At 36.5% G+C, this 18,135-nt stretch overlaps 2 protein-coding genes and 1 long non-coding RNA gene across 5 annotated transcripts in view; all 3 read right to left on the bottom strand.

The window, feature by feature from the left end:
• LOC131541185 (uncharacterized) overlaps window positions 1-745 on the bottom strand; it is a 47,770-nt gene extending 47,025 nt beyond the window's left edge. Inside the window, exon 1 of the long non-coding RNA XR_009271421.1 lies at window positions 665-745. This is a non-coding gene — a long non-coding RNA (uncharacterized LOC131541185). The remainder of the gene's footprint in view (window positions 1-664) is intronic.
• Window positions 746-2,206: 1,461 nt separating this feature from the next.
• zgc:55461 (beta-tubulin family protein) lies at window positions 2,207-4,338 on the bottom strand. The gene is made up of 4 exons (XM_058776600.1): window positions 4,160-4,338; window positions 3,689-3,797; window positions 3,482-3,592; window positions 2,207-3,401 (listed from the first exon to the last, which is right to left on the bottom strand). Exons 1-4 carry the CDS (start codon window positions 4,214-4,216, stop codon window positions 2,341-2,343), a joined length of 1,338 nt encoding a protein of 445 aa, XP_058632583.1. The 5' UTR covers window positions 4,217-4,338; the 3' UTR covers window positions 2,207-2,340.
• Window positions 4,339-10,159: 5,821 nt separating this feature from the next.
• glipr2 (GLI pathogenesis-related 2) lies at window positions 10,160-17,894 on the bottom strand. 3 transcript variants are annotated; one of them, XM_058774541.1, is made up of 17 exons: window positions 17,773-17,894; window positions 16,217-16,243; window positions 15,738-15,947; window positions 15,352-15,429; window positions 15,092-15,274; window positions 14,715-14,837; window positions 14,179-14,391; window positions 13,792-13,869; window positions 13,532-13,714; window positions 13,142-13,264; window positions 12,606-12,818; window positions 12,441-12,518; window positions 12,180-12,362; window positions 11,906-12,028; window positions 11,007-11,225; window positions 10,840-10,917; window positions 10,160-10,624 (listed from the first exon to the last, which is right to left on the bottom strand). In XM_058774541.1, the coding sequence occupies exons 2-17, from the start codon at window positions 16,221-16,223 to the stop codon at window positions 10,464-10,466; spliced, it is 2,253 nt and encodes a 750-aa protein (XP_058630524.1). In that variant the 5' UTR covers window positions 16,224-16,243; window positions 17,773-17,894; the 3' UTR covers window positions 10,160-10,463. The 3 variants fall into 3 exon arrangements, with proteins under 3 accessions (XP_058630524.1, XP_058630525.1, XP_058630526.1); XM_058774542.1 differs by having other exon boundaries at window positions 12,606-12,815; XM_058774543.1 differs by having other exon boundaries at window positions 14,179-14,388.
• Window positions 17,895-18,135: the final 241 nt, after the last annotated feature.

Raw genomic sequence — 18,135 nt, 5'->3', positions numbered from 1 at the left:
TTATAGAAAATGTAACCTAAATGTAAAATATGAAAAATATAAGAGCATTCAAAATTAAATATCAATAACTGATATGGTAGCCTACTGATATATTGTCCATCCCCAAATATAATAAATTGTCAGTGATTAGAGCATTAAAGCTAGCCTATAGATAGAAGTATGACATATAATGATGTACTGTCAATCTACAGAAAGTTGATTAGAGAAAGGCAATGCCAATGGTCATTGGAAGCTTCTAAACACTGCAAACTTAAGACACCATTACTCAATAAATGAAGCCCTCATCTGCGATCTTCAACTCACAACACAGCTAGTTGACTCAATTAATGTTCCTTCCCCCTCTCCTCTGGTGTCGACTGAAAGCAATTCAACTAGGAGCTTCCTTCCTTCAATGTTCCATGAAATTGGGCCAGATTGTTGTGTCACGTTAATTAATGTAATCCTCGTTGCATTGAAAGAGCTTCAAGTTAATAATTAGATCTGCTTTAATGACAAGACTATATATTTGCAAAACTCAATAAATCTTATCTGAGATTAAGATGGGTGTGGAAGAGACTCAGCATAGTGACAACACTCTTGTGCAAAATTGTATGTAACGTTTCCTACCTTATTATCTCTTGTACATATGTAACCTACTCAATAAAAGTAAATCTGGTTCACATACCTTTCCAGTTTAAAGACAGAACATCTCGTCACAAATCATGGTTTAAAATAAAACAGGGTTTCATCTGGGAATTAGTTCCACCTCATGAGCGACCATTTTAGTAGCTTTCTATCGCCATCTGCTGGTGAGAACAGAAAACCGACACAATATAAGAGCAGTGGTTTTTGTTGGATGTAATAATAATTGAAATTTAAAATATCAGCAGTAATCAAAGTAACATTTTTGCATTAACTATTTTTAATATTTGCAGTCTGAAACTTTTCATATTCATCTTTGTAGCTCCAGCAGTAAATCATGATACTAGCAATGCAAAGGTTATGGGGTTCGACTCCCAGAAAATGCATTAAAAATAATAATAATAAATCTTGAATGCAATAATTCATTTTGGATAAAAGCATCTGCCAAAAGAATATGAGTATAAATGTAAAAAATTGAGATAATCTCAGTATTTAATATGGATTTCATTATAACAGACTATAGGGCTATAATACATTTATACAATGTGATTTAATATTCTTGGCTTACTCACTGCGTATTGACCTTAAAAAAACATTATAACAGACTATAGGGCTATAATACATTAATGCAATGTGATTCAATATTCTTGGCTTACTCACTGCGTATTGACCTTAAAAAAACATTATAACAGACTATAGGGCTATAATACATTAATGCAATGTGATTTAATATTCTTGGCTTACTCACTGCGAATTGACCTTAAAAAAACATTATAATAGTCTATAGGGCTATAATACATCAATATAATGTGATTTAATATTCTTGGCTTACTCACTGCGAATTGACCTTAAAAAACATTATAATAGTCTATAGGGCTATAATACATTAATATAATGTGATTTAATATTCTTGGCTTACTCACTGCGAATTGACCTTAAAAAACATTATAACAGTCTATAGGGCTATAATACATTAATACAATGTGATTTAATATTCTTGGCTTACTCACTGCGAATTGACCTTAAAAAAACATTATAACAGACTATAGGGCTATAATACATTAATGCAATGTGATTTAATATTCTTGGCTTACTCACTGCGAATTGACCTTAAAAAAACATTATAACAGTCTATAGGGCTATAATACATTAATATAATGTGATTTAATATTCTTGGCTTACTCACTGCGAATTGACCTTAAAAAAACATTATAACAGTCTATAGGGCTATAATACATTAATACAATGTGATTTAATATTCTTGGCTTACTCACTGCATACTTGGAGGACTGTGTGGACTTTTGGAGACACATTTTCTTACCTAGGAACTCTAAAGCACCTTTGAAATCTACCAGTGTTGTATTTGAGTGCGTGAAATCTCATTTTAAATGCTAGTTGGTGGTCTTGCATCATTGAATGATCTACAAACTGATTTAAATATTAAATTGGGAGGATTTAAAAATTTTTAATTGAAGCCACTAATCTTACTAACTTTAAGTTTTCTATAATGCTATACAAAGAATAAAATGGTATAATACAAAGAAAAAAGCCCAAGACAAGACACCCAACAGAGTGCTATCAAATTTATAGCTTTAATTAGACATTTGTTTACATTGATAGCTTTTAGCTGCTTGTGAAATTAAGAGAACAGAAAGACAAAACAAAGAACAAGGAAACTGAACAGAACAACAGTGAACAAGAACTTCAGCATTCAGCCCTTTACGCTAGCTCCTCCTCTCCCTCTTCTTCGAATTCTCCCTCCTCTTCCGCAGTGGCATCTTGGTACTGCTGGTACTCTGATACCAGGTCATTCATGTTGCTCTCGGCCTCCGTGAACTCCATCTCATCCATCCCCTCACCCGTGTACCAATGCAAGAAGGCCTTGCGTCTGAACATGGCAGTGAACTGCTCAGAGATGCGCTTGAACAGCTCCTGGATGGCAGTGCTGTTGCCGATGAAAGTGGCGGCCATTTTGAGACCTCGAGGTGGGATGTCGCACACAGCGGTCTTGACGTTGTTGGGGATCCACTCCACAAAATAGCTGCTGTTCTTGTTCTGGACATTCAGCATCTGCTCATCCACTTCCTTCATGGACATGCGGCCTCGGAAAACAGCAGCAACGGTGAGATAGCGGCCGTGACGGGGGTCACAAGCAGCCATCATGTTCTTGGCATCGAACATCTGCTGGGTGAGCTCGGGCACCGTAAGAGCCCGGTATTGCTGGCTCCCCCTGCTGGTGAGAGGGGCAAAGCCTGGCATGAAGAAATGCAGACGGGGGAAAGGCACCATGTTGACCGCCAGTTTGCGCAGATCAGCATTGAGCTGACCAGGGAAGCGCAGACAGGTGGTGACCCCGCTCATTGTGGCAGACACGAGGTGGTTGAGATCGCCGTAGGTGGGTGTAGTGAGTTTGAGCGTACGGAAGCAAATGTCATACAGTGCCTCGTTGTCGATGCAATACGTTTCATCTGTGTTCTCCACCAGTTGATGGACAGACAGCGTGGCGTTGTAAGGCTCTACAACAGTGTCTGAGACTTTGGGTGAGGGCACCACGCTGAAGGTGTTCATGATGCGGTCTGGGTACTCCTCACGGATTTTGCTGATGAGGAGCGTGCCCATGCCTGACCCAGTGCCACCTCCAAGGGAGTGCGTGAGCTGGAAGCCTTGCAGGCAATCACAGCTTTCTGCTTCCTTACGGACCACATCAAGAACGGAGTCTACAAGCTCAGCGCCTTCTGTGTAGTGACCCTTGGCCCAGTTGTTTCCAGCACCACTCTGACCTACGATTAAAGAAGTTCAGGACATACCAGGCTCATATCGCTATAGAATGTTTAATTAAATGACATTAAATCAGACTTACCAAAGACGAAGTTATCTGGTCGGAAGACCTGCCCAAATGGTCCAGATCTCACTGAATCCATCGTTCCAGGCTCCAGGTCGACAAGAACAGCACGGGGTACATACTTTCCACCTGTTACAGAAAGCAGATATTTCCAAACGTTAAAAAAAAAATAAATAAACCTTATTTGCAAGGTATTTGTGTTTTATACTGCAAATGCAAACTGACCAGTGGCTTCGTTGTAGTACACATTAATCCGCTCCAACTGCAGATCACTGTCTCCATGGTAAGTTCCCGTCGGGTCAATGCCGTGTTCATCACTAATCACCTCCCAAAACTGAAATAAAATGAGTCAATATTAATGTAAAATTTAACACTTTGTGTAAAATTAATATTGAAAATCTTCAAATATACGTTTAAAATAACGTCCTCTTTTGCACTGTTGTCATGGCAACTCGCTAAGTTAACGGTTACACACAAAAGTTTACAGAGGAATAAAACCAAACTATGGACATCTATAAAGAGTCAGATCGCTAGTTAACGTTACACTTACTAATGTCTATACGAAACATAATTAGTCAGCCGAAATTGGTTATTTAAATATAATAACTACACAACATACAAACTAAGTTAACGTTATGCCCCTCGCGACCAGGCTTTTTTTGGGCTGATATCGTAATCAATACCATTATTACTCACTTTGGCACCGATTTGGTTTCCGCATTGACCAGCTTGCAGGTGAACAATTTCTCTCATGTTGAATTGTTATGAAAAAATAGCACTTTTTGTTCAAAACAAACGTAGTGAACTCTCTTCCACAGCGTGTCGACTAAACACTGCAGCGCGTAGCAACGGTTTCCACTTTTAAATAATGCCAGCCTTCGCATTCAAACACAGGTGGATGAACTAGACGTCAATCATTCTCTGTCCGCTTTTGATTGGTTGAGGTGCACGCGCTCTCACGACGCTTCTGCTTTTGATTGGATTAGAGATGTTTTAATCTGTTGTTAATGGTTACAGCGCTGAGAGATCTCCCAGAAACCGTTTTGTATTGGTAACCAGATAACGTATGTAGACCAGCTTTTATTATTGAATAGACCTGACTATTTTCTCGTTGAGAATCATGTTACCAAGCACCACCTTAACAGTAAATGGCATATTTGGACTTGAGTAAAATTGCACATTGAATGCGTTTGCTTAGGTTCTGCGCAGGAGTTTCTAGCACATGACAGAATTTACTTTTCAAATAAATTACCTTATTCATAGAAAAAGTAACTATTTTCATGCTTTTTTTGTAATTTTGTGTGATATCCAGTGTAAATTCTGAGTCATGCAGTAAAACAGTCGAGAATCATGCAGTGCTCTATAACTCTTTTGTTTCCCCAATTCATGTTTGCCTTTTTTTTTTTTTTTTTACGAAGTGGTGATTTTGTATGATTTCGAACAATGTAATTTGAATTGGAAATGTACGATTGCTAGGAGTAAAGACACAAGCCTGAATGTCCACCTCTAAAGCTAAGGCCGCAGAAGCCCTAAATTACTCACAGATCTGCAAAAATGTAAAATAGGAACAAATATGTCATGAGAGTGTGTTACCTCCTGAAAATAAGTCAGGGGTTATCTTCTTGACAGTCAACTTTTCTGGTCTTTTTTTTCTTTCTGTAGTGCAAGCAACACTGTAGCCCACATCTCAACACTGTTTAAGATGTGTGTCTTTTTAAAGAGAGCTCACAAAAATGTGTGTGCTGCAATGGGTTTTTGTATTTTCTGAATAAGAGTAAACTAGTTGACCCCTTCTGATAATGATCTATAGCTGCTGATGAAAATAACAACTGAATGAGAGCATGGCAAAATAGTTATAGTACCCTGTGGCTTTGAAATTAATATCTTTGACCCTGTTTCTGCACCTTTATTTAATTTGACACAAACTTGTCAATATAGACAGGCAGAGACAGAAACACACACGCATTCACAAATATACACACAAATGCTAAAAAACATAATTATTCAAAAGTACTTAATTAGTTCTTGCTGATGCAAGATTTCTCACATTTCTATTTCCAATCTTTTTTATTGGCATTTTATCATGACAGCATGAAATACACTTACATCAAATGGATCAAGATGCAACGAAATGTCCTTATCGTATCAAACCCCAAACCTTAACCATCCCTTGATTTCTCAAATTTCTAATAGAGCAAAGTATTTGGGAAGGCCTAAATTGTTGCGCTGAGCACAAGTGGGATGCGTGGCATCGATTCATTATTTATGAGTATCACAGGTGTCATACATCCTTAGAGGGGATTCAGTTCATGCATGCTATGACAGAAGCACACGTAGGCTGAGCAAGCACGAAACGAAATAGGATTAATGACTAAGGCAGAATGAATTTTGCACAGCAGGATGTATTGTTGCATTATGCCAGTTGTTGCTGGTAGTTGATGTACAACATTCAACATACTTTGTAATAATCAAGTCTACTTATCAGCATTTTGTCAGACCACAAAAAAGGCCAAAAGCATGTTTAGACCAAGGGATCCAAGATCTTATGAAAGATCAAACCAACTTTTCAAAAGTTTGGGGTCAGTATAGGATAAATAAATAAATAAATAAATAAATTAATACTTTTTTTTCTTCTGCAAGCATAAATGAAATTGATCAAAAGGGACAGTGAAGACATTTTGACAGCAAAAGATTTCAGTTTCAAATGAATGCTGTTCTTTTTAGCTCTATTCATCAAAGAATCCAGAAAATGGTTTTCTTTCAATATTCAACTTTGATAATAATAATGAAAAATTTATTTAGCAGCTAGAATGATCATGATGATAGAATGATTCCAAAGGATCAGGACACTGAAGACTGGAGTAATGGCTGAAAAAACAAACAAACAAAAAATCAGTTTTGCCATCACAGGAGTGAATTAAATATTAAAATATAGCTGCAAGCAGCGATGGCGGGCCCAAGCCGTCAGCGCAAACGCCACCCCGGTGGCATCAGGAAAACTGTGCCCAGCGGGCACATGCATTACAGTAACCTTCTGGCAGTCTGGTTTTGATGAATACAGCAATGAAAGGGTTAATCCAAACTATCAAGACTGTGAGAGACACACACACACACACACACACACACACACACACACACACACACACAAACACACATACACACACACACACACACACACACACACACACACACACACACACACACACACACACACACACACACACACACACACACACACAAACACATACACACACACACACACACACACACACACACACACAAACACACATACACACACACACACACACACACAAACACATACACACAACAATATATAACATTTTGGTAACACTTTGAATAAGGTTTCAGTTTTTAAATTAACTATATTAATTAATATGAACAATAATTATATAGCTTTTATTAATGTTAGTCTCTCTCTATCCTCTATCTCTCTCACACACACACAAAGAACAATTTGTAAATCTTTTGTAACACTTTTCAACAAGTTTTTAGTTTTTAACATTATATAAGTTAACAAGAAGTTAACATGAACAATAGTTTTATAGCATTTGTGACCCTGGACGACAAAACCAGTCTTAAGTGTCAATTTGTCGAAATAGAGATGCATACATCATCTGAGAGCTGAATAAGCTTTCCATTGATGTATGGTTTGTTAGAATAGGACAATATTAGGCTGAGATACAACTATTTGAAAATCTGGAATCTGAGGGTGCAAAAAAATCAAAATATTGAAAAAAATCACCTTTAAAGTTGTCCAAATGAAGTTCTTAGCAATGCATATTACTAATCAAACATTAAGTTCTGATACATTTACTGTAAGAAATTTACAAAATATTTTCATGGAACATGATCTTTACTTAATATCCTAATGATTTTTGGCATAAAAGAAAAATCTATAATTTTGACCCATACAATGTAGTTTTGGCTATTGCTACAAATATACCCCAGTGACTTAAGACTGGTTTTGTGGTCCAGGGTCCCATTTATGAATCTTGGTGTATGATATGTTCAAAATTGACTACTACATTATTCATTAAAATTTCTGGTTAATGTACATTAGTTACTGTACCATAAACTAACAAATAATTTTTTAACTAACACAAAGAAATAAAGTAAAACATATGTTGTTCATACTTAGTTTGTAATTTTTGAATTAACTCATATTAAAAACTATATTATTGAACTATACTAGTTAGCATGAACAATAATTATATAACATTTATTAATGTTCAGTTACAAATGTATTAATACATTATTAAATTTTAAAGTATTTTAACATTAGTTTATGTTCTGTGAATTAACATAACATTAATATTTTTAATGTCAGTATTAACTAACATTAAATAAGATTAATAAATGATTTTAAATTATATTGTTCCTTTTTAGTTCATGTTAATTAATGTAATAACTTATGTTAACCAAAGAGACCTTAATGTAAATTGTTACAAATACTTTTAATATTCTATAACTATTTAAAAAAAAAAAAAATATATATATATATATATATATATATATGTGTGTGTGTGTAAAGAATACTGAGAGTACAGAGCATTTCAGCTGATTCTATGCATTGTTTTTCATTCTGATACACAGACAGGCAGCTCATGAAAAATAAGGTCATGCCTCCATCTGGTGGTCATCCTTGGTATTACACTTTTCACCTTTAAACCAATTTCAGTTACAGTTTTAATTGTTTTGTGGCCCCTGAGCATGATACATTTTTGAAACTATGCATGTTTCCTCAGAATGACTTTTTATATTTATGTAAAAAGTTTTGAAGTGTTTGGAAACTGCACTTTAAAGATATAAGAAAATTACTGCTATTTGTTTTACTGTTACTTTAATAAATCACCATTACCACACCGTTCGAGATATCCTAAATCCGTCCGCAATTTAAAATCTTCAGTATATTGGCATCATGTTGACAAAGTTTGGTGTGAACTACTTGTTTCTGCTTGGAGGAGTATGAGTTTATTTACAGCCTGTTTTCTCAAAAAACAAACATTAAAATAAAAATAGCCGACTTCCTGTTGGTCGTAGCTAATGACTGTAAATTAGAAAGTTGACCGGCCTGGTGTCTGTAGCTAAAACTAACCCCCAAACTTTTGACAAAAGGTGGCGCTATAGAGTGCCTCTTCCACGCCCATTTATGAGCTTTCTGGCTTGGACCCTAAATATATTAAAACAATATTACTGTACTGTGTTTTTGATCAAATAAATGAAGCCTTAGTGAACACAGAAGAGATTCAAAATCATTAGCAATTCTTACCAACCCCAAGCTTTTAGTATATTTTCAAGATATTAAGTGTTAATGTTTTTTGTATTAATGCATGTCCTCTGCTCAATATTCAGCAGCACTCATCGAAACTAGGACACTGATGTGTGAATGAGGTACTCCCTCAGGGATGGGGAAAATCTGAATTTGAGAGGCTGTGTGTGTGTGTGTGTGTAAGTAAGTAAGGCAAAACTATGCACTGCATTATTGATTAACACTCAAGGTGTAACGACACTAGCAGCAGCAGCTGCTTTGCACACACACACACACACACACACACACACACACACACACACACACACACACACACTTCTTTTTAACCAGGAAAAAAAAAAGAAGCTGGACAGGAACTTTGAATAGGCAACGTGGGACATCATGCACACTCCCTGTAGCTTATGACCTGAAACTTTATGATTTCACCTTCTTTAGTTTAGTTTAATTTGACACATAAATATAAAATATTTCAGGCTTGTTTTCCACACACTCTGGTTTACAGGTCTTTTTTTTTAGTCAAGGCTTTACCCTGTTTTCGCTTCCCACCTGTTGATGGTGATCCCTATGAGGAAAGCTAACCTAGCTGGAAAACATACCCCACCATCCAAAGCCACAACAAAAACAGCTCTATAGAAACAGCAGTACTGCTATAGAAACTCTCCACACACAGAGGCCTACTTTCAGACTCCTACAGTGATACATGTCTACTTTATGTAATGTACATTCATGACCAAGGAAATGCAAAACAGAGCTAGTTTTTCTTTGTTTGATCTCCAACATACACAAAAAAAAAAACAGCCTTTGTTCATTCTATGTTAATTTCCTTGTTCTATTGAAGTTGGAACAGACCTAAAACACATTAAAGTCAAAATTTTATTAACAAATGCATGGGTCTGAAAAAAATCCTCAGTGCCTTCCTTGGATATTGTCACTTGTCACTCTTTTGCATACTCCTATTTAAAATGCAATGCTCTTATACTTTTAAAATGAAAATTTTATCTTAAACACTATATTACTGATATTTTCTTTAATAAGGAAGCTTCTTTTTGGCCAACAGGCACTATATTTCTACAAAACCTCAACCCCAGTAAAGGTATATACATATCAGTTTATCAAAGGAGTTTTTGACCTTTATGTTATTCAGGGTGAGTGTTTATGAAGGAGGGCATGTAAAAGTGAAGATAAGAGCATCTCATGTTTCGCCATCAACACAATGTAACGAGATGCTCACGCAACATGACACCTTGTCATTTCAGTTTTGCATTCCCACCCAAGTTCTCTGGGGCTGTGCAAGATAAGTGTTCACATCTAGATGCATATGTCGATGCACATATTTATTTTGGAATCCAATCTGTGTGGATGTGTGTGCGTTTGGGAAAGAGATAAAAGACTACACAGACAGAACATTTGCATTGTCTTTGTCAAAAATATATTTTGAGAATTTATTAGGATTTATCATCTTCCTATACATTATAAGTCTCTTTCTATACATTATAAGTCACAGTGAAGGAAGGAATACCACCTCAGCAAAGAATGAGAATACCAGAACCAAGCAATAAAAAAGCATAAAAAATAAAACAATCATACTCTCAAAGTTTATGTATACGGAATATATTCAGACGATTGACTTTCTGTTACATCTTGGATCATTTTTTAAAAACTGCATAAATAAAATGCATAAAACCAACTTAATGCTTCGTATTCAACAGATCACCTTCCAGCAGGTTTGACATTATCCTCGAAGTAGCCAGGGTTGGTAATGTTGCCAGAAGGTTTGTAAAAGGCCACAGTAATAAATTTGCCCTTTCCATCTGATGCCAGGCCGACCCCAACCTGCTCTGTAGACCTCCAGATCATCTGGGTGAAGTTACCTATGCACATATAAAACTTTTATATGGTTTTTCTGACCCACATTTTCATTTATGGATTGTGATTGATTGTAATATAACTTTAACTATAATTTGATTGTATTGCCTTAGAAATGTAAATTAACATTACCATTTCTTATGTGCTCAATATTTGCCATCTTACTTTATAGATTTAACTGTTTTAAACTCTTCAGCTGATATGAGTGCAAAAAGCCTACCAGTTCCATTCTGAAAGCCAGGGTTTGCAAAGTTGTACTTCACATTTTCCTTGTACCATGATTCAGCAACCGCTTTTCCTATAGTTAAAAATTATCAGTTGTTCTATAAATGTTGTAATTATTAACAGTTCCTTAAATAGGCCCACCCGGGGGAATAACCAGTTTACCTGTTGGAGGCACCATGGTGGACGTCCACATGTATGACATAGCCTCTCCATAACCTTTGCTGCTGTTCTTTAGGGCATTAATGCTAATCAGATGTGCTGCCCAATCCTGAGCCTCTTTACTGAGGACGGAGCACAGTGACAGAGGCCGTGCTCCATGTTGCCGTCTGTAATCATTTTGAGCTTCAAGGAGAGACTGACGAAACTGGGACAAGTTCTCACCTTCATCACAGGAAAAGAAAGAACTGTGAATCCTTGTGAGTGGAAAATTAGACTTGGGACTTCACATTTAACATTATTTCAAATTATATTGTGCACATACTGTCTATTCATCTAATAGTGCTGTTTTTAGAGCTGAACTTCTCAAATTTAATACCAATTACTGTAACTACTAATTAAAATCCCTAATAGTTTTTGAATAAGGACATATCGGCAAAGATTTAAAATTTCTAAAATTTCTTAAAATTTCTTTATCTGACAGAAAGCATTTATTCTGGATTTTTTCAGTTGATACCAAATAAATGCAAAATGGGTGTGATGTGATAATCAGAATGTGGTTCAAATAGTTTGTTCAACCTCTATGAAAAAAGCAATTCTGTTTCTTTTGGAAACCACTTTCTGCCACATACAAAGTCATGCTTTGGTATTAAAAAGTTAAAGCTATAAGATAGAATCAAAATTGTGACATAAAAAAATCAGTTATGAGGTTTAAAAAGTCATAATTATGACAAAAAAACAAACAAACTCATAATGACTTCTAATCTCACAATTTTATTCCCACTTTTTGTCATAATTTTGACTTCATACTAATGACTTTTTACATCATAATTCTGATTTATCAAAGCATGCTTTTTTCTAATGTGGTCAAAATAAGCTTCCACAGTCTCTGTTTGAGTGCTTACCTTCTGAACTGCTGCTCTGCGGACACTGACTCTTACGTGGTGCTGGTCCAGAACTGTGAGGTGATGAAGGCAATTGGTTTGACTTGATGCTGAGAGCAGCAAGTACTTGTCCAACTCTGTCAGCTGAACACCAAAAAAATTGTACAATAAGGGTCTAATCAATTATATATGAGTATACAATATGAATATATGAATATGAATATAACAAAAATGTATGTAGTCTACATTTTTATTCAGTATTACATCCATGCACATATAGTCACACCAAACTCACCAGACGGGGAGGGTTTGAAGTCTGCTTTGGAGCCTGCTGGCAGAACGTTTCTTTCAAAATATCCAGCATTGCTGATGTTTCCTGCTGGGAGGTACTGACCCACTACAAAAGTTGTGTTCCCATCAGTGGCCAGTCCAACCCCCACCTCCTTCGTGTCCTTCCACACCACCTGTGTGAAGTGACCTGGAGAAACCAACAGATGTCAGAACAGAGACTAGAGCAAATGTCTAACCACCACAGAGTGTTTACAGATGGATTCACCTGTTTTGGAGGTGAATCCAGGTCTGCTGAAGTTGTAGTCTTTAATTTCACTGTACCAGCTTTCCACTGCCTCACGTCCTGTATAAATTACAAACATAAAATGCTAAAAACATGCATGACACACCAGTGGCGATGAAATAACTGTGCTACAAGCCAAGCTCTGACCTGTGAGTTTTTTGTTAGCTGAGCTCCAAGCGTAATACACATTCTCTCCATACTCTCCATTACTATGCATGAGGGTCCTGATTGACAGCAGGTGTTCAGCCCACTCCTGTGAGGAGCGGCACAAGTTTTTGTTTATGGTGAGGGGCGGCGCTCCATGCTGTTTGCGATATGCATTGTGAGTCTGCAGGAACTCAGCTTCAAAGTTGCTGTCTGCTAAAGACAAACATAAAGAGTTAGTTGATGTGCATATAGCACATCCCATGTTGACTGAAAGAATAAAGACAATTTTTCATTCTAATATCCTTTTTTATTAATGTGTTGTGGTGCACATGCTTCATTTCAGAAGCCATAAAGCATGAGTACAAAGAATGGACTATCATTTTTCATTTACATTAAGCCTAGATAAATATGATGAAAGGTCAGTTTTAACCACAGTCCTTGTTTGTATTTGTGTAAAGAAGATGATTCTACTAAAAAAGAAGTGCTGAAATCACTATTCAGCATTTACATGAAACAAATAACCTTACCCAACTTACCCTTTAAGCCACTTTGCACTTGACGCACTCCTTGACCCCCTGGTGGTGCTATTTCAGTACTGCGAGGAACTGAGGGCGCTTTGTTTGAATGAGTGCCACCATGCACTTGCCCCACTTTGTCAGCTGAATGTTGCCAGATATATCAAATATTTACTATACCGTAATGATCATCAACACCTCTTTTACTACAGCATCTTTTAGAATGTTCACTGTAAAGACTATATTTAACATTGGATCTACTCTCTATCATTTTTATGAATAATTTAATAATAATAATGTTTATTAACAACAATAATAATAATGAGAAGAAAGTTTAATAAGAATATAAACAAAATGGAAAAATATGACTTGGATATTATGAAATAACTTTTTGTTTGAAAGTTTACTCACTTGTGCCAGTGGACTTTGAATCTACTTTGCTGCCTGCCGGTAAGACATTTTTTTCAAAATAACCCGCATTTGTGATGTTTCCTGCTGGGAGGTACTGACCCACCACAAAAACTGCGTTCCCATCAGTGGCCAATCCAACGCCCACCTCCTTAGTGTCCTTCCACACCACCTGTGTGAAGTGACCTGGAGAAACCACTAGGAGTCAGTGTTGTAAAAGAGACGAATGCAAGCCACACCAGAGTGTTTAAAGGTGGATTCACCTGTTTTGGAGCTAAATCCAGGCCTGCTGAAGTTGTAATCTTTAATTTCACTGTACCAGCTTTCCACTGCTTCATGCCCTGAAGAGAGTGAGACAAAAGGTATGTAATTGTTTCTAAAACACTGGATTTGTTCACAGTGTGCAATACAAAGCATGTTTAATAAAACAAAACACAAATACTTTATATATCTCCAGTGTAATGTCCTGTTATTAAGTTAAAAAGTTCTGACACCTGCATAATGGATTGCAATTCTAATGCATTCAACTTTGACCAGAACGGTTTAACTGGAAATGACTGATCAGATCAAATGACTGATAGCATTTATCCTTGATTGGCCTCTTAGAAGAATTTGACTTCATTGACTGGTTTTTCGAGCAGAAAGCTAACCTGAGAGTTTTTTGGTAGCTGAACTCCAAGCATAATACAGATTTTCCCCGTAGTCCTTGTTGCTGTGTTTGAGGGTCGTGATTGACAGCAGATGCTCCGCCCATACCTGAGCGGAGCTGCACAGGTTTTTGTTTATGGTGAGGGGCGGCGCTCCATGCTGTTTGCGATATGCATTGTGAGTCTGCAGGAACTCAGCTTCAAAGTTGCTGTCTGCTAAAGACAAACATAAAGAGTTAGTTGATGTGCATATAGCACATCCCATGTTGACTGAAAGAATAAAGACAATTTTTCATTCTAATATCCTTTTTTATTAATGTGTTGTGGTGCACATGCTTCATTTCAGAAGCCATAAAGCATGAGTACAAAGAATGGACTATCATTTTTCATTTACATTAAGCCTAGATAAATATGATGAAAGGTCAGTTTTAACCACAGTCCTTGTTTGTATTTGTGTAAAGAAGATGATTCTACCAAAAAAGAAGTGCTGAAATCACTATTCAGCATTTACATGAAACAAATAACCTTACCCAACTTACCCTTTAAGCCACTTTGCACTTGACGCACTCCTTGACCCCCTGGTGGTGCTATTTCAGTACTGCGAGGAACTGAGGGCGCTTTGTTTGAATGAGTGCCACCATGCACTTGCCCCACTTTGTCAGCTGAATGTTGCCAGATATATCAAATATTTACTATACCGTAATGATCATCAGCACCTCTTTTACTACAGCATCTTTTAGAATGTTCACTGTAAAGACTATATTTAACATTGGACTTACTCTCTATCATTTTTATGAATAATTTAAAAATAATGTGTATTAACAACAATAATAATAATGAGAAGAAAGTTTAATAAGAATATAAAAAATATGACTTGGATATTATGAAATAACTTTTTGTTTGAAAGTTTACTCACTTGTGCCAGTGGACTTTGAATATACTTTGCTGCCTGCCGGTAAGACATTTTTTTCAAAATAACCCGCATTTGTGATGTTTCCTGCTGGGAGGTACTGACCCACCACAAAAACTGCGTTCCCATCAGTGGCCAATCCAACGCCCACCTCCTTAGTGTCCTTCCACACCACCTGTGTGAAGTGACCTGGAGAAACCACTAGGAGTCAGTGTTGTAAAAGAGACGAATGCAAGCCACACCAGAGTGTTTAAAGGTGGATTCACCTGTTTTGGAGCTAAATCCAGGCCTGCTGAAGTTGTATTCTTTAATTTCACTGTACCATCTTTCCACTGCTTCATGCCCTGAAGAGGGTGAGACAAAAGGTATGTAATTGTTTCTAAAACACTGGATTTGTTCACAGTGTGCAATACAAAGCATGTTTAATAAAACAAAACACAAATACTTTATATATCTCCAGTGTAATGTCTTGTTATCAAGTTAAAAAGTTCTGACACCTGCATAATGGCTTGTAATTCTAATGCATTCAACTTTGACCAGAACGGTTTAACTGGAAATGACTGATCAGATCAAATGACTGATAGCATTTATCCTTGATTGGCCTCTAGAAGAATTTGACTTCATTGACTGGTTTTTCGAGCAGAAAGCTAACCTGAGAGTTTTTTGGTAGCTGAACTCCAAGCATAATACAGATTTTCCCCGTAGTCCTTGTTGCTGTGTTTGAGGGTCGTGATTGACAGCAGATGCTCCGCCCATACCTGAGCGGAGCGGCACAGGTTTTTGTTTATGGTGAGGGGCGGCGCTCCATGCTGTTTGCGATATGCATTGTGAGTCTGCAGGAACTCAGCCTCAAAACTGTTGCCTGGTACAGAAGAGCACACGATTTAATGATGAACTGAAAATTAAGCTATATTTTGTATGAAGGTTTATTTAAATTACTCTTAGGTAATATTCAGTACAAGCTTTGGATGAGTTTAAATAAATTAAATGTTAAAACTAATACTTAAATTAAAACTGCATGAATGCTACAAAATATTATTAAGAAACAATAAAGCAAGCAGATAATAAATAAATAAATCAAACATACATAAAAGGTAGGAAAACCAAGAGTAAAAAGAGTTCTATACTCACCCGCCATGCATGAAGCTATGTGACAGACTGCAAGACAAACACATTAACATGACAGTTACATGAACCACAGTGATAATTTTCAAAGAATTTAACGTCACAACAGAATATCTGAACCTCTCCCATTGTGTCTGTGGGAAGGAGAGCAACAGACAAGGTGTTGGTCCTCTAGAATATTGAAACATGCATTTAAACATGTTTTAAAATGTGTTTCGTTATAAGTCTACTTTGTTCACTTTGCAAACCACTGTAGTGAGTTAGACACTGATATTTCATAAAATAGAATGTTTTTTAAAAAACCCTAGAAACATCATGTTCTCACAGTGATGGAGCAATCACAAGGTCATCAGTTTTCCAATTCTGTTACATGGACTTATTATTATATAATAACAATAAAGTATAATAATGTATAATGACAATAAATTATGCATAATTATATGCAAGTAACCCTAAGCCAAACCCTAATCCTAACCCTAACCATATAGTAAGTACAATAATTACACTGTAACAAGGACACCTTAAAATAAGGTGTAATTTTTTTTTTCTTTTTTTACAGATTGATGTGCCTTGCAGATGTTTTCAAGTAACTTGCAGAATTGTAAAGGAATAAGTGCTTACATTGACAAATGTGTCAGCAGGTAGCATACAACTAAAGTTCTCAGGCTAAAACTAAATGGCAACAGAATGTTGTCCTTATTTAGTAGACTGGAGATGTTTCTCTTGCTTTTCTTATCATACATACTGGCAGATGCAGTCATGTTTTTAACATTTTACAGAATACTTCTGTTGGCTCCCTTTGACCCTAGGATACAGTCAGGTGTGTGGACTAGTTTGTTTTCTCATTTGACTGAATTTAACCTTTAGCTACAACTAAGGGTTTGCACATGAAAAGGTTTCATTTCTGTTTTTTTTCCATGAGTAGGTGTCTACGTGTGTACATGTGACAGGAAAGTGAGGAAACTGATCTGGTGCTGCACAGTCAGTCAGTGAAAGAGCAAAAATGTTACTGTTGCAAGACCATTCTTGTGACATCAAACTTCTTGCAGGACAGCATAACTGCAGGATATGATATGGGTTGTAATTTGCATGTAGTCAGACGGCATTAAAATGAAGTGAAACTGAAAACCTACAAACCACACTTAACAACTTGCCTTAAAGCAATGTCCATGTTTGTATTTGTCTATTTGTCTATTTTTAATATGTAAGTCTAGTTTGTTTTTTCAGGGTAGAACAGGTTTGATGGCACATCATTATACTGATTTTGCATAGACTGCAGATTGGCAGAAAATAATTACTGTGACAAACAGTTGGTGTCAGAGACCAAAATGCTTGAGGCTGCTTGTCTGCTGAAGGGTCTCTAAATGTTCTTTACAATTCAAATAACATAAATGTTGTATGAATGAAAGCTAGTTGCTCGTTTCCTCTATTGTGCTTAAGGCATCAGCGGTGCACTATTTGATGTATGGATTTTTAATTAGTGTCACAGTAGGCAATATACAGTTAGTTTTACTAATCACATTGACACGTAGCTCACAGACAGTCTTAAAATGTATGCATACCTGTCCTGTAGTCTCCTTGAGGCAGGAATTTATTTCTTTGAACACTCTGTTTTTTTCTCTCTCTCTCTCTCCTTCCCTGTATCTTGCTTACTAGCTGTGAAATCTATGAACTATATATCTGTCAAGTGATGCAACGCCCTCTAAACCAGGAAAGAGCACTCTGACGACACACAAACCCACATTTTCAGTTTTACTGGCCTCTGAAATACACACAAACATACACACGCACACTCATTATTACAAACTCATTTTGATGCTGTTAAGAACAGAAGAACAAAGTTCTAACTTGTTCAATCATGTGATATTTAATTTCTTCACTCCTGCCATCTTCTCTCTTTAAGTGTTGTCCTTGAACACTTGCAT

This window comes from Onychostoma macrolepis, chromosome 05 (genome assembly GCF_012432095.1).
Source record: "Onychostoma macrolepis isolate SWU-2019 chromosome 05, ASM1243209v1, whole genome shotgun sequence".
NCBI lineage: Eukaryota > Metazoa > Chordata > Actinopteri > Cypriniformes > Cyprinidae > Onychostoma > Onychostoma macrolepis.
Note: the sequence above shows the minus strand (reverse complement) of the source record. Positions and strands in the feature narration are given on the sequence as shown.